This window comes from Chiloscyllium plagiosum, unplaced genomic scaffold, assembly GCF_037043375.1.
Source record: "Chiloscyllium plagiosum isolate Xiang-an unplaced genomic scaffold, Cpla_swu_hap1 HiC_scaffold_18, whole genome shotgun sequence".
Classification (NCBI taxonomy): domain Eukaryota; kingdom Metazoa; phylum Chordata; class Chondrichthyes; order Orectolobiformes; family Hemiscylliidae; genus Chiloscyllium; species Chiloscyllium plagiosum.
Genome location: NW_028270156.1, coordinates 23,287,432 through 23,314,239, shown reverse-complemented (window position 1 = coordinate 23,314,239; position 26,808 = coordinate 23,287,432). Strand labels below are relative to the sequence as shown.

The 26,808-nt window shown below is 41.1% G+C and overlaps 1 protein-coding gene across 1 annotated transcript in view; it reads left to right on the top strand.

The window, feature by feature from the left end:
• The window catches only part of caprin1b (cell cycle associated protein 1b), a 109,676-nt gene that overhangs the window by 65,267 nt on the left and 17,601 nt on the right, over window positions 1-26,808 (top strand). Inside the window, exons 12-15 of the mRNA XM_043705513.2 lie at window positions 8,664-8,774; window positions 9,393-9,542; window positions 12,817-12,970; window positions 22,355-22,558. Coding sequence (XP_043561448.1) covers window positions 8,664-8,774; window positions 9,393-9,542; window positions 12,817-12,970; window positions 22,355-22,558 — 619 coding nt within the window. The remainder of the gene's footprint in view (window positions 1-8,663; window positions 8,775-9,392; window positions 9,543-12,816; window positions 12,971-22,354; window positions 22,559-26,808) is intronic.

Here is a 26,808-nt window from a genome sequence, read left to right as displayed (position 1 = left end):
ATATCTTAGCAAGAACTTAATATACAACAGCAGTACAAAATATTTGTGGTAGTATTCATAGACTATATTATCACTTGTATTTTTTAAATGAAAGGAAGCTGGAAAGCACATAAGTACTTTACCAATTTGAACAAAATAGGAGCTCCTTCATCAAATGGTTGTGGAGCAGGACCATAAGACAGAATTTATAGCAAAAGATTAGTGTCATGGAACTGAAATGATATGTTGAACAAACCTAGATTACTGTTAGTCATTCATCTTTTAGAATGGGTTGTTGGTTTCGATTCATGAATATGTAGATCCCAGATATTCTTTCAAGTCACATTCCCAAGATAATTTAAGGTTAAAAAAAGTGACATGTCAACTCAGAGTGTGAGGTTAGAGTCTAGGTAAAAACAATGACTGCAGATGCTAGAAACCAGATGCTGGATTAGTGGTGCTGGAAGAGCACAGCAGTTCAGGCAGCAGCCGAGGAACAGTAAAATCGACGTTTCGGGCAAAAGCCCTTCATCAGGAATAAAGGCTGAGAGCATGAAGGGTGGAGAGATGAGCTGGTGGGGGTGGGGAGAAAGTAGCATAGAGTACAATAGGTGAGTGTGGGAGGGGATGAAGGTGATAGGTTAGGGTGGAGTGGATAGGTGGATAAGAAGATAGGCAGGTAGGACAAGTCATGGGGACAGTGCTGAGCTGGAAGTTGGGAATTGCGGTGAGGTGGGGGAAGGGGAAATGAGGAAACTGTTGAAGTCCACATTGATGCCCTGGGGTTGAAGTGTTCCAAGGCAGAAGATGAGGCGTTCTCCCTCCAGGCATCTGGTGGTGAGGGAGCGGCGGTGAAGGAGGCCCAGAACCTCCATGTCCTCGTCAGAGTGGGAGGGGGAGTTGAAATGTTGGGCCACGGGGCGGTGTGGTTGATTGGTGCGGGTGTCCCAGAGATGTTCCCTAAAGCGCTCTGCTAGGGGGCGTCCAGTCTCCCCAATGTAGAGGAGACCGCATCGGGAGCAACGGATACAATAAATGATATTGGTGGATGTGCGGGTAAAACTTTGATGGATGTGGAAAGTTCCTTTGGGGCCTTGGATGGAGGTGAGGGAGGAGGTGTGGGCGCAGGTTTTACAATTCCTGCGGTGGCAGGGGAAGGTGCCAGGATGGGTCGTAGGGGGGCGTGGACCTGACCAGGTAGTCACGGAGGGAACGGTCTTTGCGGAAGGCGGAAAGAGGTGGGGAGGGAAATATATCCCTGGTGGTGGGGTCTTTGTGGAGGTGGCGGAAATGGACTGTGGGAGGAAACCGGAGCACTGAGGAAACCCATGCAGACAGGTGGAGAATGTGCAAACTCCACACCGACAGTGGCCCAAGGCAGGAATTGAACCTGGGTCCCTGGTGCTGTGAGGCAGCAGTGGTAACCACTGAGCCACTGTGCTGCCTTTTCCAAAGTGGAATTTATAAAATAATACATTGCTTGCAGATTGTGCACTTTCTGAGCAAAATAGAATGAATCTGCAAATGCATATTCACCCCATAGACCTGTGTATGTGTGCGCTTGACAGTGTGTGTGTAAAAATGAGTGTTTGTGTGTGTGCATGCTTGGTAAAGTGGGTGTGTGTGATGGAGTTTAAACCTATGAGAGTGTGAGGGGTGCATACGTGTGTATGAGAGAGGCTCTGCATGAGTGTGAGAGTATATAAGAGCATGTATGAGGGAGAAAGAGACTACTGTGTATTGTAGTCAAGTCACCCATAGTGTGATGTGAACCCAAGATCCTGGTTGAGGCCACCCTCATGGGTTCCGAAATTGGCTATCAGCCTCTGCTCAGCCAGTCTGTGTTGGTGCATATCCCGAAGTTTAGATTAGATTACTTAGTGTGGAAACAAACCCTTCGGCCCAACAAGTCCAAACCGACCCGCCGAAACGTATACCACCCAGACCCATACTCCTACATTTATCCCTTCACCTAACACTATGGACAATTTAACACGGTCAATTCACCTAACCTGCACATTTTTGGATTGTGGGAGGAAACTGGAGCACCCGGAGGGAACCCATGCAGACACGGGGAGAATGTGCAAACTCCACGCAGACAGTTGCCTGAGGTGGGAAATGAACCCGGGTCTCTGATGCTGTGAGGCAGCAGTGCTAACCACTGTGCCACCGTGCCGCCCATTAAGTCTGCCTTTGAGGATGGTCACCCAAAGATCCGAGGCCGAATGTCCCTGACCGGATAGCCAAGTTTGGTATTCATGAGGATGGCCTCAAACAGGACCTTGGGTTCATGTCATATTACAGGTGACACCACAACGCTATATACACACGCTCTCGCACAAGAGTGCACAATTCCCCACAGGCATGTGCACACAACCCCGCACCCACTCATGCCTATTCACCATCGCACTCACATTTAACCAAGCATGTATTCCTGATGTAAGGCTTATGCCAAAATGTCGGTTCTCCTGCTTCTTGGATGCTGCCTTACCTGTTACTCCAGCACCACACTCTTGATTCTGATCTGCAGTCTCCACTTTGTCTAAGGATGCACACAGACAAGCACACATGCTCTGTCACAAATATGTATTCAAACACTCTCTCTCTCTCTCTCTCTCTCTCGTGCACACAAGTAATTATATCTCATAATTAGATTTACAGATACATTCTATTTTGCTCAAAAAGCACGCACCATCTGCAGGCAGTCACTCCATGTGACATTTTATAAATTCCTGTTTTGGAAATAGAACCAGTCTGACTGTAGATTGGGATACAGACAAATTCTAACCTCACGCATTTAATACATTGTCTGAGCTGAGATGTCACCTTCCTTTTTATAAAATATTGTTATCTCGAGAATGTGATTTGATAGAAGTTTTGCATTAATGAACCAAAACCTACAACCCTTTCTAAAAGATCAGACTTGACAGCAATCTAGGTTTGTTTAATATGTCATTTCAGTTGCAAGACACATCTTTCATGATAAATTCTGTCTCTTTTGGTCCTGCTCCACAGCTCCCTGATGAAGGAGCAGCACTCTGAAAGTTAGTGCTTCCAAATAAACCTGTTGGACTATAACCTGGTTGACAAATAAGGATAAAACATTTGCTGAAAAAGGTGTGAACATATGATGTTAGAGCGAGAGTAGGCCATTAGCACTTCTACCTTTCTTAGAGATAATGGCTTCAACGCCGCATTCCTGCATAGTCCTGATAACCATTGAAATCCTTGTTACTTGACATGTATTTATCAGCATCTGCCCTGACAAGTGTTTCTGAATTTTATATGCCTAAAGATCACATATTGTTCTGCTAAATTTAATCAAGCTAGCTTTGTTAAATGGAAGACTTGAGTCTTCTCCACAGCTTAAGTTTCTCATCCAACGTTTTGTCATCAGCGCATTTAGCAACCATGCATTTGGTCTTATATTCATACTCTGAATTGGATTAATAAGTAACTGAGGCCTCACTATTTGGTGCTATGACGTGCCACTTGTCACATTTTGCAATCTGAAACTAACCCATTCATATTTAAAAATCTCTCACCAGGCAATAGCCCAACAGGTTTATTTGGAAGCACTGGCTTTTGGAGCGCTGCTCCTTCATCAGGTGGTTGTGGAGAATAAGATCATTCATGCCCACTTTGCGCCTCCTATGAACTACCAAATCCTCTGCCCATGCTAATATGTTAACCCCATACCATCAGCTGTTTTTTTCTGGAGTAATCTTTGCCATCTTGTCAAGTGCCTTCAGGAGATTTGAGAGGATTATTTGTGGTTCCATTGAGGATCTATTTATGATTCTTTTGTGTTGTTTGTTACTTTCTCAGAAAACTTTAATAAGCTTGTGAAGCATAATCTCTTTTTGTATGATCATGGTGACTCTGCCTGATTCCTTGAAGATTTTCCAAGTGCTTTGCTATAAGCTTGATGATTTGTTCCAGTGCTTTCCACACCAACAAATGTACTGTAGTTTCCTACCTGGTGTCACACTTCTTTGAATGACAATTCTCAATTCAACAATGGGTTCACCCAGAATCTAAAGCAATTTAGAAAAATAACATCAATGCATGTACTGTCTCAACAGCCACTTTTAGTAACTCCAGATGATTAAGTCTATCAGGGCATGGATTTGTTGAATTTTATCTTGATTGATTTTCCTTAGTGCGAGTCATTGTCATTATTTTAGGTTCTGGGTTCCCTTTCACATTATGATTCAAGATTTCTGGGATTTATTTGTACTCACTACAGTGAAGACATGCAACATATCTTTTTAATTCACCTGCCATTTTGCTGCTTACCATTATTAGTTACGCAGGCACACATTCTGCAGGACGTACGTTCATTTTACTTCTGTCTTGTTGAGATGCCTGTGGAACACTCAATCCACTTTTTATTCAACTCATGAGCTTTCTCTCAAATTCTTAACATATCTTCTTAATCCTTTAACCATTTTTTGTCCTTTTTGTCCAGTCTTCTGACCTGTCACTTACCTTGGTAGAATTACACACTTCTTTCAGTTTAAGGTTGTCTTTAACCTCCTCAGTTAGCCACATGTGGTTGTGTCATTGGGAGTTATTTTTAAACAGAGTATTCTGCAATATCTGCTGTTCCATCGGCACCAATCTAACCCTTTAGTTTTCTAGTTCATTTTAGTCAGTTCAATCTTGGTTCTCTCATAATTAGTCTTATTTAACTTAAAATCCTTGTGTTCACTGTTTTATTTAGACAGAAGTGAAATTCCACCATACAGTGATCCCTGCTGTGCAGGCCACTTCACTACTTTGACCCTGTTTAATTGCACGTTGGGTTAGGGTTAGGGTTGCTTTTTGGCACTAAAGTAAAGGTTAACAAGTTGAGCTAAACCATTGTGTTTTGAAATTTTTGATTGAATTCAAATCAAAACCAAAAATTAAGTTAATCTTTTGGTCTATAGGAAAACCTAAGAGCATAAAACATTCAGCCCATTGAGCCTGCTCTGCCATTCAGTAAGATCATCGCTGAATTGTTTCCTAACTCCCTGTACCTGCCTTTGGCCCATATTTCTTGACACCAGCGCTTCATAAAAATTTATCAATCTCAGATTTAAATTTAACAGTTGAATTATCATTAACTGCCATTTAAGGAAGCAAGTTCCCAACGTCTACTCTTTGCACATCGAAGTGCTTTCTGAAATCTCTCCTGAATATTCTTAGGCAATAAGTTTTGTATGATTTAAATTCCGTTTCCTTGTGACATAGGACAACAAATCGTGTAGCATTTTCCTTATACAGAGGAACCTCGATTATCCAAATGGCACAGGTGGGGAATATTTTGGTGGATAATCAAATGCTGGATAACACAGTTTAGCCAAGCATCGGGACCTTGCGATCTTGCCAGATTATCCAAAATTAAGGTAATCGAATGCCAGATAATGGAGGTTCCTCTGTAAAGAGTTCTGAAGAAGTCATATCAGACTGGAAACATTAACTCTGTTTTCTTCCATAGATGCTGTCAAACCTGTTGAGTTTGTCCAGCAATTCTTGTTGATTCAAATACTTGAATAGGAATTGGGATTATTGTACGAGTATGAAAGGAAGAGGGCACTGATTTAAAGATTTTGGTGGTGAATAAATCCCCAGGATCTGATCAGGTATACCCTTGAACTGTGTGGGAAGCTAGGGAAGTGATTGCTGGACCCTTTGCTGAGGTATTTGTGTCATCGATAGTCACAGGTGAGGTGCCGGAAGACTGGAAATTGGCTAACATGATACCACTATTTAAGAAAGGTGGTAAGGAAAAGCCAGGGAACTATAGACCAGTGAGTCTGACATTGCTAGTGGGCAAGTTTTTGGAGGGAATCTTAAGGAAAAGGCAAGGACTGATTAGGGTTAGTTAACATGGCTTTGTGTGTAGGAAATCCTGTTTCACCAACGTGATTTCGTTACTTCAAAAAATGTCAGAGGATTGATGAGGACAGGGCGCTGGATATGATCTATATGGACTCCACTAAGGCATTTGACAGGGTTTCCCCATGGGAGACTGGTTAGCAAGGTTAGATCTCATGGAATCCAAAGAGAACTAGCCATTTGGAAACAGAAATGTAGAAGACAGAGAGTGGTGGTGGTGGAGGGTTACTTTTGAGACTGGAGGCCTGTGATCAGTGATGTGTCACAAGGATCTGTGCTGCGTCGGGGGTTTTTTGTCATTTATATAAATGATTTGGATCTGAACATAGGATGTATAGTTAGTAAGTTTGCAGATGATACCAAAATTGGAGGTGCAGTGGACGGCAAAGAAGGTTACTTCAAGAGTACAATGGGAGGTTAGCACTGCTGCCTCACAGCACCAGGGCCCCAGGTTCAATTCCAGCCTCGGGCATCTGTCTGTGTGGAGGTTGCACATTTCTCCCTGTGTTTGCGTGGGTTTCCTCCAGGTGCTCCGGTTTCCTCCCACAATCCAAAGATGTGCAGGTCAGGTGAATTGGCCATGCTAAATTGCCCATAGTGTTGGGGAAATGGGTCTGGGGTGAGTTACTCTTCAGAGGGTCAGTGTGGACTAGTTGGGCTGAAGGGCCTGTTTCCACACTGTAGGTAATCTAATCTAATCTAATCTAATCTTGATCAGATGGGTCACTGGGCTGAGGAGTGACAGATGGAATTTAATTTAGGTAAGTGCAAGCTGCTGCATTTGGAATGGCAAATCTTAGCCATGGTAAGGTCCTAGGGAGTTTTGCTGAACAAAGAAACTTTGGAGTGCAGGTTCATAGCTCCTTGAAAGTGGAGTCTCGTGTAGATAGGATAGTGAGGAAGGCGTTTGATATGCTTTTCTGTATTGGTCAGAGCATTGAGTATCGGAGTTGGGAGGTCACGTTGCGGCTGTACAGGACATTGGTTCGGCCACTTTTGGAACATTGGTGTGCGGTTTTGGTCTCCCTCCTGGAGGAACGATGTTGTGAAACCTGAATGGGTTCATAAGATATTTGCAAAAACGTTGCTGGGGTTGAAGGGTTTGAGCAATAGTGAGAGGCTGAATACTCTGGTGCTGTTTTCCCTGGAGCGTTGGAGACTGAGGGTTGACCTTACAGAGTTTGATAAAATCATGAGCATGGATAGGGTAAATAGAAAGGTCTTTTCCTGGGATGGGGGAGACCGAGAACTCGAGGCCATATGTTGTGGGTGAGGAGGGCAAGGTATAAAAGGGACCTGAAGGGCAAATTTTTCACATAGAGGGTGGTGATTGTATGGAATGAAGTGATGGGGGATGGTACAATTACAGCATTTAAAGGATATCTGGATGGGTACGTGAATAGGAAGAGTTTAGAGGGGTTTGGCCAAGTGTTGGCAAATGGGACTAGATTAATTTAGGATATCTGGTTGGCATGGGCGAATTGGACCGAAGGGTCTGTTGCTGTGCTGTACATCGGTATGACTATGACTCTGTGATGTCAGAGTTTCCTTGGAGTCATGTACCATGCATTGTCATATTCCTGAGAGCCACTCGATGAAGAAGGAAATCAAAGCTAGTCTTTACTTGAGATACATTTATTCATATTGAAACACAACAGGAATACTACTCGAATCTACTGCACACCTGTGTCAACAGGGCTCTCTTCGAAGGTTATCAAGTAGCTGTCCAAGCATTATCTTCACTTGTAGGCATTTAATTTCAGTCAGTATAGTTAACATAGATGCTTTATTTCTGAGAAACAGTATTTTTGTGGAATTAATATCAATGTTAATATGGCTGGTAACACAAGTTAGTTCAAACACTTTCTTGTTTCTGCTGTCCATTTTCTACCTTGTTACACTCTTGGAGCTGAATATGACGTTCCAATTGCATTGAGTTACTGGCAGTGAAATCCCTCTGATTTGCTTGAGCTTCATCAATCTGACAGAGTGAAGGGCTTAAGCCGCTATACTGCCTGCTACCTATTTCTAACCCCTTCCACATTTCCCTTCCCTCAGGACAACTTTGGCCAGTCTTCCTTCATTTTGAAACTGTTAGCTGTGTATTTTTTTTTGTTGACTTGGCTTGTAATTGTTCAAACCTGTTGAATATCATACTGCAAGCTTTCTTGTCTTCAGGAATATTTCACAGGAAAAGAAAGGGTCTGAAGTATGTTCTTGAAATTTTGTTTTGTTGCATTACCATGGACATTAATAAAGTTCTTAATCTCCATGATTTTGTATTTGCTGTGTAATGTATTTTATTTGACTCATCTTTGTTGGAAATAAGTCTTTGATTTTGGTGATTCTGGCTTCGTGAAGCACACCCAAGTGCACCAATAGAAAGAATTAATCTACCTGCATATACTGTCAGGGTTCATTATGTGCAGTTGTACTACACACACAATACAATTCATGTAAATATACTCTTCCATGCATAAACATGTCAACTTAGGTCCTGCAAGAATAATTCTAGATTCTAGTTGTGCAGCATAACATGTTTAGGGAGGAATGATTGAACAATAAATACATGAAACAAATGCTGCCTTTTGTTTTGAATACTATTAGGCCATATATAATTAGGATTAGAGGTAAATCAAGGATTTTGAGTCGGTAGGATATCTTCTGTACTGGGTTGGAAACTTGTTTCCACACATTGTAAGAAAGACAGCCAAACCTTTATATTTTCCCATTCTTGGATGTAGTGCAATCCATAGATATTTATGTTTCCCCCATTCTATTTCCTTTCGTCATTTCAGGTACCTCTGGTATCTTCCACAAATGAACCATACACACCATCTCAGCCGATGTACCAGCCTTCCCATGTGTCAGAGCAGCGAACTCAGAAAGAATCTATGGAGTCTATTCAGGTAACTGCAATATGAGTGCACAAAAATTATACAGAAAAGTTGATGTCCACATCACATTCATAATTTTTGCGAGAATACCCAGTATTTTAAAGTACACTTAAGTATTGATATTAGAACTTCGAGTACTGTCTCCTTTTGAGTAGTAAGCGTGATCAAATTACGATGGTTCACTCCCAAAAAAGTACTATTTTGATTACCCTTGAAAAATGCATAAACTTGTTTCAAAACAACTCGCTGTTACATAGAATCCATTATCCACAATAATTCATTCACTTCTTATGTAATTAATTTATTAATGTTTGTCTTGTTTCCATTCTGTTATCCAAGCATCTTCATGTTTTAACCTGTGCATGTAACCACCTCTAAATCAGAGACCATAGTGTAGCTTTGGCACATAGAATTATTCCTGTCTTCCAGAATTATTTTAACTGTTCTGGGAATAGTACAGCAAATTGTCGACAATAATTTTTTGTTTATTATGGCAGCATCTGATTGTGAGCTGAATATAATTTTAAGATTGAATATTCTTTTGAAGCATTTGATAGTTGCATTTTTGTGATTGATTAGCTTTGTTGATTTTTATGTGCATTTTGTCTTCAAACTTCTGTGTCCCTATAGACTGCAATGTCACTGACGTCTGAACAGCCACCAGCATCAACAGCAATTCCTGTTGTCTCCCAGTCACAAGCTTTCAAGGCTCCCCCTAACAAACCCCTCCATAGCAGTGGCATAAATGTTAATGCTGCTCCATTCCAGTCAATGCAAACGGTAAGATGGCCTTTATTTTGACAGCTATTAGCTAAATCCAACCTTCGGCCAAATTTCAAACATCAAAAATATTAAGGGATAAAATAATTCTTTATACCTGCCACAGAAGTTACGAACTGGTTTTCGTTTGGATTGTTTGCTGCCCTGACAATCTATTGGGTGTGTTTTTCACCATTTCAAACATATTCAAATCCTGGGGTCTCAGTTTGCCTTTTGCCTTTCCCATTTTGAAATCCCATCTGTCTCCCTTTCTATTCCCAATCCCCAGGAGTGAGAGAGGATTTTGGTGAGTGTGAGGCAGTCTGAGAAGGGTTGAGGAGTGCAATGTCAGTGGGTTGAGTGTGCTGAATGTTCGTTGGACATCAATGGCACACGTGCTGTGTCGGTTCATAGTTCCTATTCAAAGTACAGATTGCTGACAGATATGTCATTGACTTGCTGTGTTAGTGCACTAGCAGGATATTTCTCTGGTCCAACCCCCCTCAGCTGATGAATTGATATTCATGTTGAACACTGGTTTGAGGCAACACTGAAGGTGGAAATGTGGCCCAGTATGCTCTGGCTGGGAGACTTCAGTGTCTATTACCAAGAATAGCTTGACAGCGCCATTCCTGACTGAGCTTGTTGAGTCCTCAGAGACAGCTTGTCTGGGTATGTGACAGATGGTAAGGGATCCTACAACAAAGAACACATTGACCTTGTCCTCACCACTCTGCCTGCTGCAAAATGTATCTGTCCAAGATTGTATTGGGTTAGAGTGATCACTATAGTCCTTAAGGAGTGGAGATGCAGGTGTTTGAACATCAGATGGCACCAGGTTGTAGTCCAGCAGGTTTATGTGAAATCACAGGCATAACTTTTGTGAGAATACCTCCTATTTTAATGTATACTTCAGTAGTGATATGAGAACAAGAGAGCATCTAACTACACCCCTTGATGTGCAGTAGCATTATCATCGCTAAATTGCTCACAATAAGCATCATTTTAGTTACCACTGACCATAAACTGAAGTTCACTAGTCGTCATCAAGGCATCAGTCAAGAATGTGATGGAATAGAGCCCAATTGCCAGGATGAATACGGCACCAACAGTCAAGAAGCTTGACACTATCCATAAGAAAGCAGCATGTTTAATTGGCATCACATCGGCAAAAGCTGATTGATTCTCTCCATCAGTGCTTAATTGCAGTTATATGTCCAGCTATGTGATGCGTGGCTGAACTTGACCAAAGCTCCTGGACCATACTCCTCGAAAAACACAAGATCAGCAAATTGATGGAAGCATTACCACCATCAAGTTCCCCTCCAATCCACTCAACAGTCTGATTGGAAACAGATACCTGTTCCTTTGCTGTTGGTTGGTGAAAAATCCTGGAACTCCTTTCCTATTGGCATTGTGCGTAATCTCCACCAAATGGACTGCAATGGTTCAAGAATGTAGCTCACTATTACTTTCTCAAGGGTAACCAAGCATGTGCAGTAAATACTGGCTGAGCCCATGTCCCATTAATGTTTTAAAGAAAATAGATTTTTGTTGATTCTTCAGCAGTAATGAAATAACTTTTTTGTTTAATTTCAAATGGATCCCAAGTGACTGACAAGCAAGCTTATCCCTCCTCCTTCTCCTCCTCTGTCAATCCTTTGACGCAGGTGATCATTACAGTTTTCTCCAGTTAATTTCCACTACTGTGCAGAAGTGGGTCTGCATGCGACTGTTTCTATTCATAGTGATTTAATCTGAGTTGAAGAATAGCCATCATCACTTCCCAAGACCTTTTAAATAAGTGTCATGTTGCCCTGAACATTTATCTTCTAGTCCCTCCTAGTTATTTCTTAGATTCTGCACCTTGCAATCATCTGCAAATGTTAGTTTCCACATAGGCTCTGACAATACAGTTTTTAACTCACCCAGTGTTTCTCAATTACCTTGGTGCCTATCTGGCATCTAGTAGATGAGGAAAAATTCCCTTCATTTGAGGGTTGGGAAGACAGGCCATTGAACCTAGCATAAATTCTGTTCCCTTACAACCAATTTGATCCTGTCCCAACCACTTGAGGATGAACCAGACTCTGTTTCTTCATATTTGACCCAATGTCAGTTGCTATTACAAAATTCAACTTCGTTATAATTTGAAAATATAGTGTCATAAATTGATTATAAGCCACTATTCCCATTCTCTCTTTGGATGCATGTTGGATGGACTTGGGTCACATCAGCTGTTTCGCTCATCTTATTTTGCTTACATTACATGTGGGTGGATGACTTAAATCACAAGAATTGGCAGTGGCTGGAACATAAGGGCGGCACGGTGGCACAGTGGTTAGCACTGCTGCCTCACAGCGCCAGAGACCCGGGTTCAATTCCCGCCTCAGGCAACTGACTGTGTGGAGTTTGCACATTCTCCCCGTGTCTGCGTGGGTTTCCTCCGGGTGCTCCGGTTTCCTCCCACAGTCCAAAGATGTGCAGGTCAGGTGAATTGGCCATGCTAAATTGCCCGTAGTGTTAGGCGATGGGTAAATGTAGGGGCATGGGTGGGTTGCGCTTCGGCGGGTCGGTGTGGACTTGTTGGGCCGAAGGGCCTGTTTCCACACTGTAAGTAATCTAATCTAATCTAATCTAATCTATAACCTCTGTTGTTTTTAGAGCCTGTATCTTGTAGCAGTTGTTGAATGACTGCTCTTCTATTCACCACATCTCTGCAACAGAAGTGTAACAAGTTCCTGAAGGGAATTTGTTTTTGATCACAGAGTTGCTCCTGGTTCTGGCTTAGTACGAAACGAGTTGGTCTGTCTTTCTAATCATACTCTATCTCCCAACTTTCAGGAAGATCTTCAAGCCAACTCATCTGAGGGAGAGAGAGAGGTGAATGTGTATAATGTTGTCCTGGCCAGTCAATCATATGGGACTGGCCCATTTTTTTTCTCTTCCTTAGCCTGTCAACTTTGGATCAGAATTTCTCTGATATTTTAATTGACTTACCTTGGATGTCAGTTTTAAAGCACGCAGAAATTACATTTTTGAATAAATTTTCAAATCAAGTTTTGCTTGAAAATACAAATTTTGAAATGTTTGCGTGGACAGCAGTGTCTGACCTATTTCTACATCCAAGTTGATTTATGCAAGTTAACTGTTTTTTGATTGGGCTAAGGCAATATGGAAAAAATTGAATCAGAGTACTACCCAAAGTGTGTGCGTGCAAGTGCAGTTTTGCAGGACCCAGTAGAGTTAGTTTTCAAATGTAACTCTTTTATCACCTCCAACGTTTTATTTAAAGGTGTTTAATATGAATGCGCCAGTGCCTCCTGCCAGTGACCCTGACACACTCAAGCAACAGAGTCCATATCAGCCCAGCTACAGCCAAGGTTTCAGCAGCCAGCCTCAGCATCAGGTCGAGCAACCTGAATTACAACAGGAAACACTTACAACTGGTAAGATAACCTTCCAGATAATCATGATGACTTGCTTTTGTTTTGAATGGTGTGAAGGTTGTAATTTTGAGTATGAAAATGTGTTAAATTTGGGTAATATATCTGAATCGGATAGAAATATAAAGATTCGTTCCTCACTTATCTCAAAGTCTGACTTTTTATTTTATATTCTGTCTCCCATGTTCCAATCTTTGTAAACCTGAAGTCATTCAAAATTTTACCATCACTGTCTTCAATTGTTACCGGTCGTAACATCACAAGAGTTAGGATTAGAAGAAAGCCATTTGATCCCTCAAACCTGCCCCACCATTTGATAAGATCATTATGGATTTGGTTGTGGCTTTGTCTTCAGTTATCAATCTGCTCCACTTAGCACTCAACTCCTTTGTCAATTTAAGATCCATTTAACTCAACTGCAAATATATTTAGTGACCAGCCTCCGATACTTGCACAAATAACAGCCTACTGAGTGGAAACGTTCACCCTTCCATCTCAGTCTAAAGTAGGAGGCTTGTAATTTTTAAATGGTCCCTAGTTCTAGATTGCCTGCTAGAGGACCATTCACTGACTATCCATTTTGTTCAGACACTTCAGGAATCTTCCATGTTTCAATAAGATAAGCTGTCCTTTTAAACTCTCATGGGTAATGGACCCTTGTGCTCACTCTTTCCTTATGGATGGACATTCAATTAGTTGGAAGGCAGTTATATCCTTTCTTAATAAGGAGATGAAAACAGTCAACAGTGCTCCAGATGCATTTAATGAAGGTCCTTCATAGCCACACTTCCCTACTTGACATCCTTGCCATAAATGTTGATATTCCTTCTGCATTCTGAATCATTTATTGCACCTATAGAGTAAATTATGTTGTTTATCTTCTGTGTCACCCAGATAGCTTGTACCTCAGTTCTACAGTCTCTCTCATTGCACATGCTGTTTTTCTATTCTTTCTGTCAAAGTAGACAAATGTATGTTTTCTCTCACTTCCCACAAACTGGGGCACCCTTGAACAGACAATGAACTGAGCATATTTCATGCTGTGACGACAAGAGTAGATCTCAGGCTAGGAATCCTGCAGTGAATAATTTTATTCCTGATTCTCCAAACCCTATCTGCCATCTATAAGAATAAAACACTACCTACTAGCATGAGTGGAGCTCCAACAAGACACACGGAACTTGACGCCATCAGGACAAAGCATCTGTTTGGTACCACATCTAGAAGCAGTCATTTCCTCTACCACTGACATTCTGAAGCAACAATGTGTTCCATACACAAGTTGTACTGCAGAAAACTACCAGGGTCCTTCGGCCCTTAATTATGACCATTTAGAAGAACAAAGGCGCAGATACATGAGAGCACTGTCACCTGCAAGTTCCCTAAGAAGCTGCTCATCATCCTTAAGCTGGCCAAATATGATGTTCTTTCACTATTGCTGAGTTGAATTCTGGAATTCCCTCACTAATTGTGGCTATACCTGCACCAGATGGACAACAGTTGCTGAAGATGGTAGTTCAACATCTTGAACTCAGGGATGGGCAATCAATGCTGGTTCAGCCAGTGACTCCCATGTGCCCTAATGAAAATTTAAAAAAAAAACTAGTTAGCCAAATTTTTGCTCCCTCTTTTCATAGAATCACATAATCTGAGAAGAGACCATTTGGCCCATCGAATCTGCACCGAGCCTCCGAAGAGCATCCCACCCTTTCTCCGCAATGCCCCATGTACCAGAGTCAACTCACCTAGCCCTGCAAACTATGCAGCAATTTAACATACGATCCACCTCACCTGCACATGTTTGGACTGTGGGAGGAAACTGGAGCACCCATAAGAGATACACACACTTGGAAACAATGTGCAAGTTCCACACAGATAGTCGCCTAAAGCTGGAATCGAACCTTGGTCCTTGGCACTAATCACTGTGCTGCATTAACTGTCACTTAACCATCTGTATCAGTTTGTAGACACTTGCCATCTTGGTTTCTTCGCTAGCTCTCTACCAGCAGCAAGGTGACATATCATGCATTTTTAGTTAAATTTGTAAATAATTCAGCCCCAGCATTGCTCTTTGTGACAAAGGTAGTACATCCTGCCAACTTCAAAGTGACTTCTCCCCCCATTGTGCGTCTTGTTAGCTAACGAATACACTATCAATGCTAATATCCCACTTCTACATCAGAGGACCTATTTTCTGTAGTAAGCTTGGAAGTGGCATTTTTGCTGTGTGTGAAGGCCCATTCCCATATTACCTCAATGTCATGTTGGCTCCCAATCAATTCAAGCCTTGATTTTATCATTTGTATCCTCGTTTTCAAAATTGTCCATCTCCTCATTCATTGTTACATATTCAGAAAGCTGCATCTACCTAATTGTGATCTTTAGTTTTTCAAATTTTAATTGCTCCGCTAGTGATGGTTTTGTCTTAATTTCCTTAGATTGTAAACTCTGGAATTCCCTCCCCATACTATTTTGTGACTCTACCTCACTTATCTCCAAAAATATTTATTAAACCTACATTTTCATGCGAGCCTTTGACACCTCCCCTAATATTTTTATGTGTCTCTGTCATTCTTTTATAATGCTTTCAAGAAGCATGTTAGAATTTTTGACAATATGAATTCTGTGTAGTTTGGTCCGAGCTGAGTCCGTTTTAATATGAGCATGTTTGCTTGCCAGTCGTTTCATTTTTAGTTGTGGTTTAATCACAGTCATATATTGCCCTGAGGTAAAACTGTGTGTAGAATCTGTCAATGCCAAATGCAAGTGTTGTGTGACATGATGACAGCTCCATCTTAAAGGAACTGCTGAGTCGGGATTTGTAATCTGCAAAGGTTCTTGTGCTGCTATTTTTGATTGTCTGCACATGAAAACTTTCTGTCCAAATTATGATGCTCCTGAATAATATGGCCAGTTCTTACATTTCTGTCTGAATTATCTACTGTTCGAAATTTTAGTTTCAACTTTTATTGTTGTGATTGACAAGATGTTTGAATAAAAATGCTCAAGATTTGCTTAGAGTTGCGGATTTGCATGTCACAGCTCTCCTTCAGGGGCATGAAATTAAGTTCGTTAATGTCAAAACATAGCTGGGCATATCAAGGAAAACACAGCTCATGCATTCTGTTTTGTGGCTTAAGATATGGAGAGCTCAGGGCATATGTAAGGCAGGGTCTCTGTATCATGTATAACTTTAGTCCTATCTGTCACAGATTAAAGCTGGAGTTAGACAGCAGCTTGTGTCACATTACAGTAAAGATGATTGGAAGGGGAGGACACAGAATGGATTAATGAGGATGTAGCCAGAAATGGGAAATTGCTGACATTTTGTATGGAATTCCGAAGCCCCTGAGGGGAGATTTTGAGCTACACAGAATTGAAGAGCTTAGATAAGAGTGGATTTGAAGAATCTGTTGCTGTTAGCAGAGAGATTGACTACTAGAGGGTGCACACCCTTGAGCAATTGGTATAAGTAGAGTGGAGTTGTGAACTTGTCATTTGGAAGGCACTTAACCTGGCTACCTTTTTAAAGGCTTATCAAGACAGGTGCACTTCATTCCAAAATATTGCTTAATGCACTTGAAGTGCTCAAGCCAGCAAGAATTATGGAGCAGCACTGGGAATTATTCTTCAGATGGCATGAGCACCTGTACTCTTGTTTTGTATGTTTCATGACATTTGTTGGTGCTGTATTAAATCTGGTGTGTACATGTATAATTTTTAATTCCACCTTGATATTTGCTTAGGTTAGATTCCCTACAGTATGGATACAGGCCATTTTGCCCAACTAGTCCACACTGACCCTCAGAAGAGTAACCCACCCAGACCCATTCCCCAACCCTATATTTACCCCTGACTAATGCATCTAACCTACACTTCTGTGAACACAATGGCCAATTTAGCATGGCTAATTCACCTAACCTGCACATTTTTGCACTGTGGGAAGAAACCCACACACACACTGGGGAGAATGTGCAACCTCCACACAGACAGTTGCCCGAGGCAGGAATTGAACCTGGGTCCCTGGTACTGTGAGGCTGCAGTGCTAACCACAGAGCAACCTTGTCACACTTTTGTTGTACTTTGTACTGCAGTGAGTGAAAGGAAAAAATAAAAAACATGTTTGAGATGGTGGAAATCTGAAACAAAAGCACACAGTGAAGCTGAGGCTGTAAAGAGGACAAAATAATTTGATATTTCAATTGCAACTTTTGTCAGGAGTGAAAGAGGAAGAAAGTTAGAGTTCATGCTTTGGTTGTGGTTGTTTTGTTTTCTTTTTAAAGTTTTGCTGCCACAAGCTAAGGCTTCTTTGCCTTTTCTTCTTTCTGCTAATCTGAAACTGTTCAACTTGGTTCCATATTAACCAACAGCAAACTGTGTTGCTGAAGTACATTTAGCATCATAAAATGTCTCCTGAGCAATTCACAGATTTAGGAATACGATGTTGGGATACAAGTCTGGTGAAGGAACTAGTTCTCAAGAAGCCCTTTAAAGGTTGAGTATGGACAGGGAACTTCAGAGTTTGGGCCCAAGATTAGATTAGATTAGATTAGATTCCCTACAGCAAGGAAACAGGCCCTTCGGCTCAACAAGTCCATACCAATCCTCTGAAGAGTGAGCCACCAGACCCATTTTCCCTCTGCCTAATGCAACTAATACTATGGGCAATTTAGCGTGGCCAGTTCACGTGACCTGCACATCTTTGGATTGTGGGAGGAAACTGGAGCACCCGGGAGAATGTGCAAACTCAGTTGTCCAAGGCTGGAATTGAACCTGACACCCTGGCACTGTGAGGCGGCAGTGCTAACCACTGAGCCACTGTGCCGCCACAAAAGATAGCGCAACTAAAATTGGCAGTGGTCATGATGCAGAATTAGTCCAATAGAGAGGGACTTCTGGTTTTTAAAGCTGGCAGAAATTACAGAGATAGGGAGGAGTGAGGCCATTTGGTTTGAAAAAGTGATTGAGTTGGTATGGGAATGCTGCACATACATACACAGGCTGCTGAAGTTTGGATCACCTTGTGCTTGTGGTTATTCAGTTTAGGATCCTAGTTATAAGTTCATTTAAGTAATATAATTTGTAGATAATCGAGGCAGGGACAGGGATTTGAGCTGAGGCCAGTGTGAGTGATGTTGCAAAATTTGAAATTATAGTGGTGTGATATGTGATTTGAAGTGTATCTTGGATCAGATAAGACAACAAAGTTTGCATTATGCTTTGACCTTGGAGACTTTCCCGTGAAATTAGTAGCAAGGAAACTGAGATTGTAAACAAGAATGAACACAACTCTGTAATTTTGCTTATGATGATGGAGTTTAGACTGAAGAGGTAACTGTTGGATTGGATTTGTCCAGTTTCATGTAGACAGTACATTTGTGGGATAAACGTTGATATTACAACCATGCTGAAAACATTTGGCTAAAGACACTTGGTTTTGGAGCCCAAGTCGTAATGTGCTGCCAGATATGAGGGCTTTAGTTGGTCCTGTTGGAACCATTGGTCGACTGTTGTCAGGAGTAAATTAAATAGGCTGAATTTGAACATCTGGAATGTTGGCAATCTGTGCAGGATGTTGAGGTCTCATGCACTGAACATGCTGTTTGTTACCAATGCTTCAGCTTTGTCTTTTGCACTTAGGTTCTGGCTGTTCCCAGTTCAGGATGTGGATATTTATGGACCATGGATGTTGAAGGACTAAGGTAGCTGAAAATGTGTTGCTGGAAAAGCGCAGCAGGTCAGGCAGCATCCAAGGAGCAGGAGAATCGCATGAGCCCTTCTTCAGTAATTCCTTTTCCAGTAACACATTTTCAGCTCTGATCTCCAGCATCTGCAGTTCTCGCTTTCTCCTAGTAGGACTTAAGGTACTTTGGTTCGATCCACTAATTATGATATCATTTAGCTTGACCCATTGCTTGATAGGTCCTGTGCTTGGCCTACATGTTGTCCTATTTGTAGCTTTATAAGGTTGGAGCCTTCTCTGTATGCCTGGTGCTGGCGCTGATGTGTACTCCTGTTCTTGTCTTGCAGCCAGCTGTGATAACCTGGCTTGATGCCACAGGTGGGTAAGAGATATGTTGAACCGTATGTTTAAAGATTGATGGTTGAAAACCGTTCAGTTCATGGCCCTCAAGAGTTTAGAATTGCTAGATCTGTTTTGAAGTTAACCCATTCAGTGCAGTCCTGGTGTCATCCAAATGAAGTCTCTATTCTAGGAGGAGCGATAGATAAGCCATAAATAAATTGGTAGCTGCATTTTCGTGTGTAGTAGCAAGAAACATGAAAGCTCAGGACTGATGTGAAGCTTATTCAATTTATGACTTGAATGTAAAATTTCTGAAAATGATTCATGAGCATGGTTGGACAAAGGATGCTATCAGAACTAGTCAGACAATGCAAGGGATAACCTTCAGACAAATGAAAATAGCTTCCTTTTTGCAAGAAATGGGGACAAACAAAAGTTTCAAGGAAGGAGCTGTGGAATCAGGGATTAGGAAGGTTCAGGAAGTCTTGATAGCTGAAGACATGGCTGCCAGTGTATGAGATATGACAGATATGCAAGGCCTGCTTTGGTTCATGCTTTGCGTTTGAAAAAGTGTTGTGTACAGTCATCGAGAAACTGTTGGAATTACATGCTTACAACAAAGATTCACTGAATAGTAACAGGAATGGTGGATTATAGTTACAAAAAGAGGCCCCCAGTGCATGTTATTATATTGCTTTGCTTTTGAGTCTACATGTGCTTTTAGGGCAGACACTTGATGCTCCAATGAGCAGAATACTTCTGTACACAAGTTTGAAACTACTTCATTCAAAGCACTGATTGTGAGTGTCTTCTGCGATCTGTTATCACCAGGTGGACTGTATAAGTGAGAGTCATGGTATGTCAAGTGGCTGATCAAAAATGTGGTCCTATCGACTGGCTTGTTTGATAAGGAATGGGGCAATCGTGATGTGTTTTCTACCTCAGCTGCCCAAAAGCCCTGAATACTTGAGATCCTGGGTGAAATTGATCTGCTAGATACTATCCAAATAAGTATTCCACCAGAAATTGAAGCTGACACTTGAGCTGTCGAAGGCATCATGATCTTTCAGCAAGTGTGAGAACATTTGAATTTGGAACACTGCCACCACTAGGAACTTGTATTACACGTTTTAAAAAAAACCTAATATTCCATGGTTGCTTTGAAACTAAGGCAAACAATTTTTTGCTGCAGTTTGTCCAGAATATCTCCACCTCCTCATCAATTATTGAGCCTTCAAGTAGGGGCAGTTTATTCACTCACTCGTCATCTTACGTTTGTGTGGATGGAAAATTCTGGCCTTCATCTGTTAAGCATGTGTAAGATCACGAACTGTTCTATCTTTAATGCCTTGGGATCTTAATTTTGTTTCCCACGAAGTTTCATTTTTGTAATCCTTGACTGTTTTTGTCTTAAACAGTTGTACTCTGTTTCAGTATTTCCAGTGAGTTTCAAGCTCTTTAAGTTTGCTCTAATTTATTTAGTCCTGTATATTAACAGTCCTGGCATTTATATTTTTCATGATCTGAGCTATTTCTGCCTGCTTCAGGCATGAGATAAATTTACAGTATACCTGCTGTAGTCACTGGCCATTAAATGCTTGAACTGTTTGTGTTCGAATTTTGGGGTCTTTTTTCATGGACAAGTCACCTACTGATTTTGGTCCAGGCTGAGACGTGGGAGGTCTGTAAGAGTGCGGCACTGAAAGATTTCCAAATTGTGAACTTGATAGCAAAAGTAGAAGTGGGGAAGTTGAGGAGTGAGAAGAAAGATGCATTTAAAGTTATTGTGTGAAAGCTTGTTTATGGAGTAAAACAGTTATGCAATACAGGAAGTTACCTTTCCTAAGATACTGCACAAACGTCTCATTGATTACTGTTGATTTGCTAACTTGGATGGTAAGATCAGTGATACTCATGACAAACACGTTGAGTTGAACTCAATGGTTTCTAATTACAGAACTGCATGATATAACACGACTCATGAGAATGGTTGTTGTGAGGATTCATTTTAAAACTTGGAACCCATGGCATCAAGTGTGATTTCATCCTGTGAGCCAAAGCAAAGATGTTCTGACTTTTGGCCATGTACCTTGCTTTAAGATTTTACAATGGATTGGATATTTTACCACTTACAGAATCCTTGGAACATGGGTTCATTGAATTCCTCAAGCTTGTTAAGATATTCAGTGAGATCATGGTGATGTTTATCTTAACTGTAGTTCTACCATTCAATACCCTTCCCTATCAAAAGTACATGAACCCTAGTTGTGGCATTTACAATTGACCTAGACACAAGCAGAAGGAGGAGCTTTAAGGACAGAAGTAAGGCAGCCTAAGGAAAAAATTTCTTTCAAGACTGCTTAAGATTTGGAATGCATTATATGACTTTGTGGTGGAGACAGCATCAGTTGAGGTTTTCAAAGTGAGGTTTTCAAAAGGTAACTGATCATCTGTTGGTTAAAATGAATCATATGCCAGAAAAAAACAGTGGCACTCGTTGAATTGCTACTTCAGTGAGCCAGTGCAGCCATAAGGGCTTCCTGGGTGCTGTAACTATTCTATTATTCTGTATTTGGGCTCAGTAGAATTTTGATGGGTGTGATCATTATTTCAAACATGGAAAGGTTAACACCAATATTGAGGAATCTGTGGAGTTGAATCACTGATTTTTAGTGAAGGGAAACAAATTTTACTACAGTCCTTTAATTCACTTAATTGACAAAAATCAAAATAACCATTATGTGGAAAACCAGAATGCTTATTATGTCTTGTGCTGGTTCAGGTTTACAACCAGAGGGCATGATCTAAGTATAAACAGATGTCAATTTAACAATGATATAAGGAGGACTTTGTTTCTCAGAGGTTTGAGTCTTTGGAACTCCTTGCCACAGAGAACTGTGGAGGCAGAGTCATTGTGTATTTTTTTTATATATGCTGAGATTCTTGATCAGTAGGAGAGTTAAAAGTTATGGGGAAAGGGGACTTTTGAGGCATGCCAAATTAGCCTTGATTCTATTAAATGACAGAGCAGGCTTGTGAGGCCAATGGCTTACTCCTGTCCTATTTCTTATGACCTTAGGGAAAGTTTAAAAATTCTGTTAACATTTGTGTAAAGTAATTTCTAACCTCCTTTCTGAAAGGTTTAACTCTCCCACCAAGGAATTAAAAATTCTTCTATATCTGCCTGGTCAAATCTTTAAATTAATTTGAACTAATTATAAATTCATTTTATGATCACCATCCCTGTTTTACACAATAAATGAACTTAGTTACGTTGTTCCTTTTAGTTCTGTTTTGGAGACTTGTAGCTTTCATTTTAAATTGCATGGTGTTGAGCTCCTGTTTATTTTTTCCCTATATAGTGGTTAGTCCTTACCATGCACCTCAAGACCAAACACACCCTGCTGGAGCAACTCATCAGCAACTATCTCAACAGCCTCAACAGAACGCAGGCTTTGCACGTACAGGACAGGCTTTCTACAACAGCAGGGGCGTGTCACGTGGTGGCCCACGCAATGCACGAGGAGGAATGAATGGCTATCGTGGACCTGCTAATGGATTCAGAGGTAGGAAATAACTTTGAGTCTTCTGACTTGCATTTTGTGCACATATTAGATTATCACAAATTGCATTCTGATGAAAAAAAACATGCTAATATACAAATGTTGGCCCAGAATTTGCTGTAGCAGGACATCTAAGAGGATCCGTTCATTAAAACTCTCTTTGCACCCTTCAGTTCATAAATATGTGCATGAAGGTGCTGAAGATGCAAACTGGTCTTAGTAAAGTGAGGGAAGCAGGTTCATTGAAACATGAATGAACAGAACATTGGATACTTTATGTCCTTCCTAACTGAGGTTCAAGAATTGTGATAAGTGTTCAACCTAATAGCAAAGAAGCATGGATAGAAAATAAAAGCAAGACTGTATTAAAAAAGGAAAAATGGCATAAATATGAATCAGTTTTCTTTTTTAAAAGTAAAATTGACCTTTGTAAGGCCTGCCTGAAAAGTTGAAACCTAAACAAGTTAGCTTACAGTGCCAGCAAGGTTGATTGTCAATGATTAACATGTTAAAACAACACGGTCAATAACTGATCAGTATCTTTGAATATCTGTGGTATGTTTAATTTGTATCTGCTGAGTAAATACAGCCATGGATTCAGTGCTTGTCAATCATGAAACAGAAATGCCATTTTTAACCAACCTAAGAATGGAGTGGTGCAGCTCAGCGTCTTCGCGATATTTGCATTTAACCACAAGATTGCTCTTTGCCTGAGATCATTATTATTGTCAAAACTAGGGAGCATATTTTAAGGTGAGAGGAGAAAGATTCAAAAAGGACCTGAGAGGCAACTTTTTCACATGCAGTATAGTTCATATGTGAAATGAACTGCCAGAGGAAGAGGCTAGTGTAGGTATAGTTAGAACATTAAAAGACATGTGGACAGATACGTGAATAGCAAAGGGTATGGGCCAAATGCAGGCAAGTGGGACTAGTTTAATTTGGGAAGCTTGGGCAAAATGATGTGGCTACAATGGAGACCAGGGCAGGACTGTGTATATGCTGTATTCAAGGAAGGCTAGGAAACAGGGAGAATGACAACATCGATTAATTGTAAGAGTATTGCAATGTTGGAGAGTGTCTGTTCCCCAGTGGAGCCTTGGATGGAATGTTTTTGGCTATAGCTTAGGAACAAGATGCAGGAATGCGGAGTAGTTGTAACTGAGGGAATTTTATCTGATTCTTGGCTGGAATTGTTGTCGGGTAGGTCAGGGAGGGGCAAGAATTAAAGTAAAAATGGAGTGCTAGAAAAACTCAACAGTTAAGTGGGGAGAGAGAAACAGTTGTCATGTTAAATCCAGTATTACCACTGGATTGTTTAAGAACAAAGGTGTCAGTTGGATGAGGAAAACTAGAACCAGGCTGAATCTGGAAGGTTCCAAGCAGAGTAGATAAAGCAAAAATAAAAGGGCCCATTTAAGAAAAGACAGGCAGCTAACATGGAAGGAAACCTAAAAGCCTTCTCTTGGCCATTGAATAGAACCAAGTTGGTTTGTAGAAGAGGATTTTTACGTGGGGCACAGCTGAGATATTTTGCATCTGTCTTTGCTGAGGAAGATGATGCTGTTGAGGCCGTGGTGATTAGGTAATGAAGAGACTATCTGACATAGCACACTGTTTCCATTACAATCAAGCCAAGTGATTAACGTTAATTCAATGCGAGTGTAGGAAGGCATTTCAGGAGCAGCATCATAGAATCCCATGAAGTCCACACCAACCATCTGGTTGGCGTGGGATGCTCTTCAGTCATACCTAAATAATGTGCTGACCTGATGAAGCTGCAATGTAGTTTGCCTTCTAATCAGTGAAAACAGCATGTGATAAACAGCTAAGTGATCCCACAACCAAAAAATCTGATCAAAGCATTGCACTTCTGCCACATCCAATTGTGAAAATTGGTGGACAGTTAACAGAAGGCAGCTTCGCAAAAACCCCATATTTCATGGGAGAATGCAGCTTGTCAGTTTACAAGAAGAGACAAAGTCATTTGCAACTATGCCCAGCTAACAGCACTAAGTGCATCAGCGATTTCTGTCTCCTCCTCAAGTCCCCACATCACAGATGCCAATCTTGAGGCAATCTCACATGCCACACGTGCTGTCAGGAAATGGTTGTAGCTACTGTTTACTGGAAAGGCACTGGACCCTGACAAGATCCTGAGAACAGAGTTGAAGATTTCTGCTTCAGAAATATCCATGCTTCTTGTGAAGCTGTTTTATTACAGTTAGAATTGTGCAGTTATGTCCTGTCCACAAGAAGCAGGATATATCTAAGCCAGTCAATTATCATCTAGTCAACACTATCTATAATCAGCAAAATGATATTGTCATCAACAGCATTATCAACTGACACTTGGGCACCAATAAACTAGTCACAGATCCTGGCATCATTGAGATAGAGACAAAAGAACTGACCTTGATATAAGCCTATTGTAATTGTCCTTGACATTAAGACAGAAAGAAACCTTGGTGAAATCGAACTGAATGGAAATATTTTCTGCAAGTTGGAGTCAAACCTTGTACAGAGGATGTTTGTGGTATTGAAGAAAGTAACCTCTAGTCCCAGGTTATCACTGCAGGAGTTCCTCAAGATAATATTTTCTGCCCAGGCAACTTCAGCTGTGTCATTTCCCTCCATCATACGGTTAGATGTTTGCTGTTGATTGCAACATGTTCGGCATCTTTTGCAGTTCCCAGATACTGAAGCAATCCGTGTCATAGTGAGACAGCATGGAAACAAAATCTTTGGTCTAACCCCTCCATGCTGACGATATTTCCCTAAAATCAACCCGTCCCACTTGCTTGAATTTAGTTCATATCCCTCTAAGCCTCACCTTTTCATGTACCTGTCCAAATGTCTTTTAATGATGTCACTGTAATTGTACTTGCACCCACCTCTTCCTTTGACAGTTCATTCAACATACAAACCTCTGTGGAAAAAAGTTGCCCCTCCGGTCCCTTTTAAATCCTTCGCCTTTGACCTTAAGATATGACCCCTTCTTTTGAACTCTTATAGAGTCATAGAGATTTACATCATGGAAACAGACCCTTTGGTCCAACTTCTCCATGCTGATGTCCTAACCTAATCTAATCCCATTTGCCAGCACCTGGCCCATATCCCTCTGAAACCTTCCTATTCATATACCCATCCAGATGCCTTTTAAATGTTGAAGTTGTACCAGCCTCCTCTGACCGCTCATTCTATGCACGCACCACCTTCTGTGTGAAAAAGTTGCCCCTTAGGTTCCTTTTTAAAATTTTCACCCCTCACCTGAAACCTATTTCCTCTAGTTCTGGATTCCACCGCCCCAGGGAAAAAACTTTGTCTATTTATCCTATCCATGCCCCTCATGATTTTATAAAGCTCTATAACGTTACCCCTCAGCCTCTGACACTTCAGGGAAAACAGCCCCAGCCGATTCAGCCTCTCCTTGTCGTTCACATCCTCCAACCCTGGCAGCATCCTTTTAAATCTTTTTTTGAACCCTTTCAAGTTTCACAACATCCAATAGGAGGGAGACCAGAATTGCACGTAATAGTCCAAAAGTGGCCTAACCACTGTCTCATACAGCCGTAACATGACCTTCCAAATCCTATAGTCAATGCTCTGTCCAGTGAAGGAAAGCATACCAAACACTGCTTTCACCATCCTATCTACCTGCGACTCCACAATGAAAGAAATATGAACCTGCACTCCGAGGTCTCTTTGTTCAGCAGCACTCCCGAGGACTTTATCATGAAGTTTATAAACTTAAACCCTCCAGTCCCAGTAACATCCTGCTAAATCTTTTCTGAACCCTCGCCAATTTAATAATATCCTTCCAATGGCAGGGTGACCAAAACTATGCACACTGCTCCATCAATGTCATGTGCAATTTAAATGTGAAATCCCAATATACTCTGTGGTCTGAGCAATAAAGGCAAGTGTTCTCAACAACCTTGCCTCTATCTGTGATGCAATTTTCAAAGAGCTGTGTACCTGAACCCTGAAGTGTCTGTCCAACAACACCATCCAGGGCCCTACCATTAACTGTATAAGTACTGTCTTTGTTTGCTTTGCCAAAATGTAGTATCTTGCATTTATCAAAATTAATCTCCATCTGCCACTCCTCAACTCGGCCCATTTGATCAAGATTCCTTTATAATCTTAGTCAACATTGAAGATGTTTATCTATGCTGCCAATTTTGGTGTCATTGCAAGTTTATTAACAATTCCTCCTAAATTCACATCCAAACAGTTTACATTAATGACTA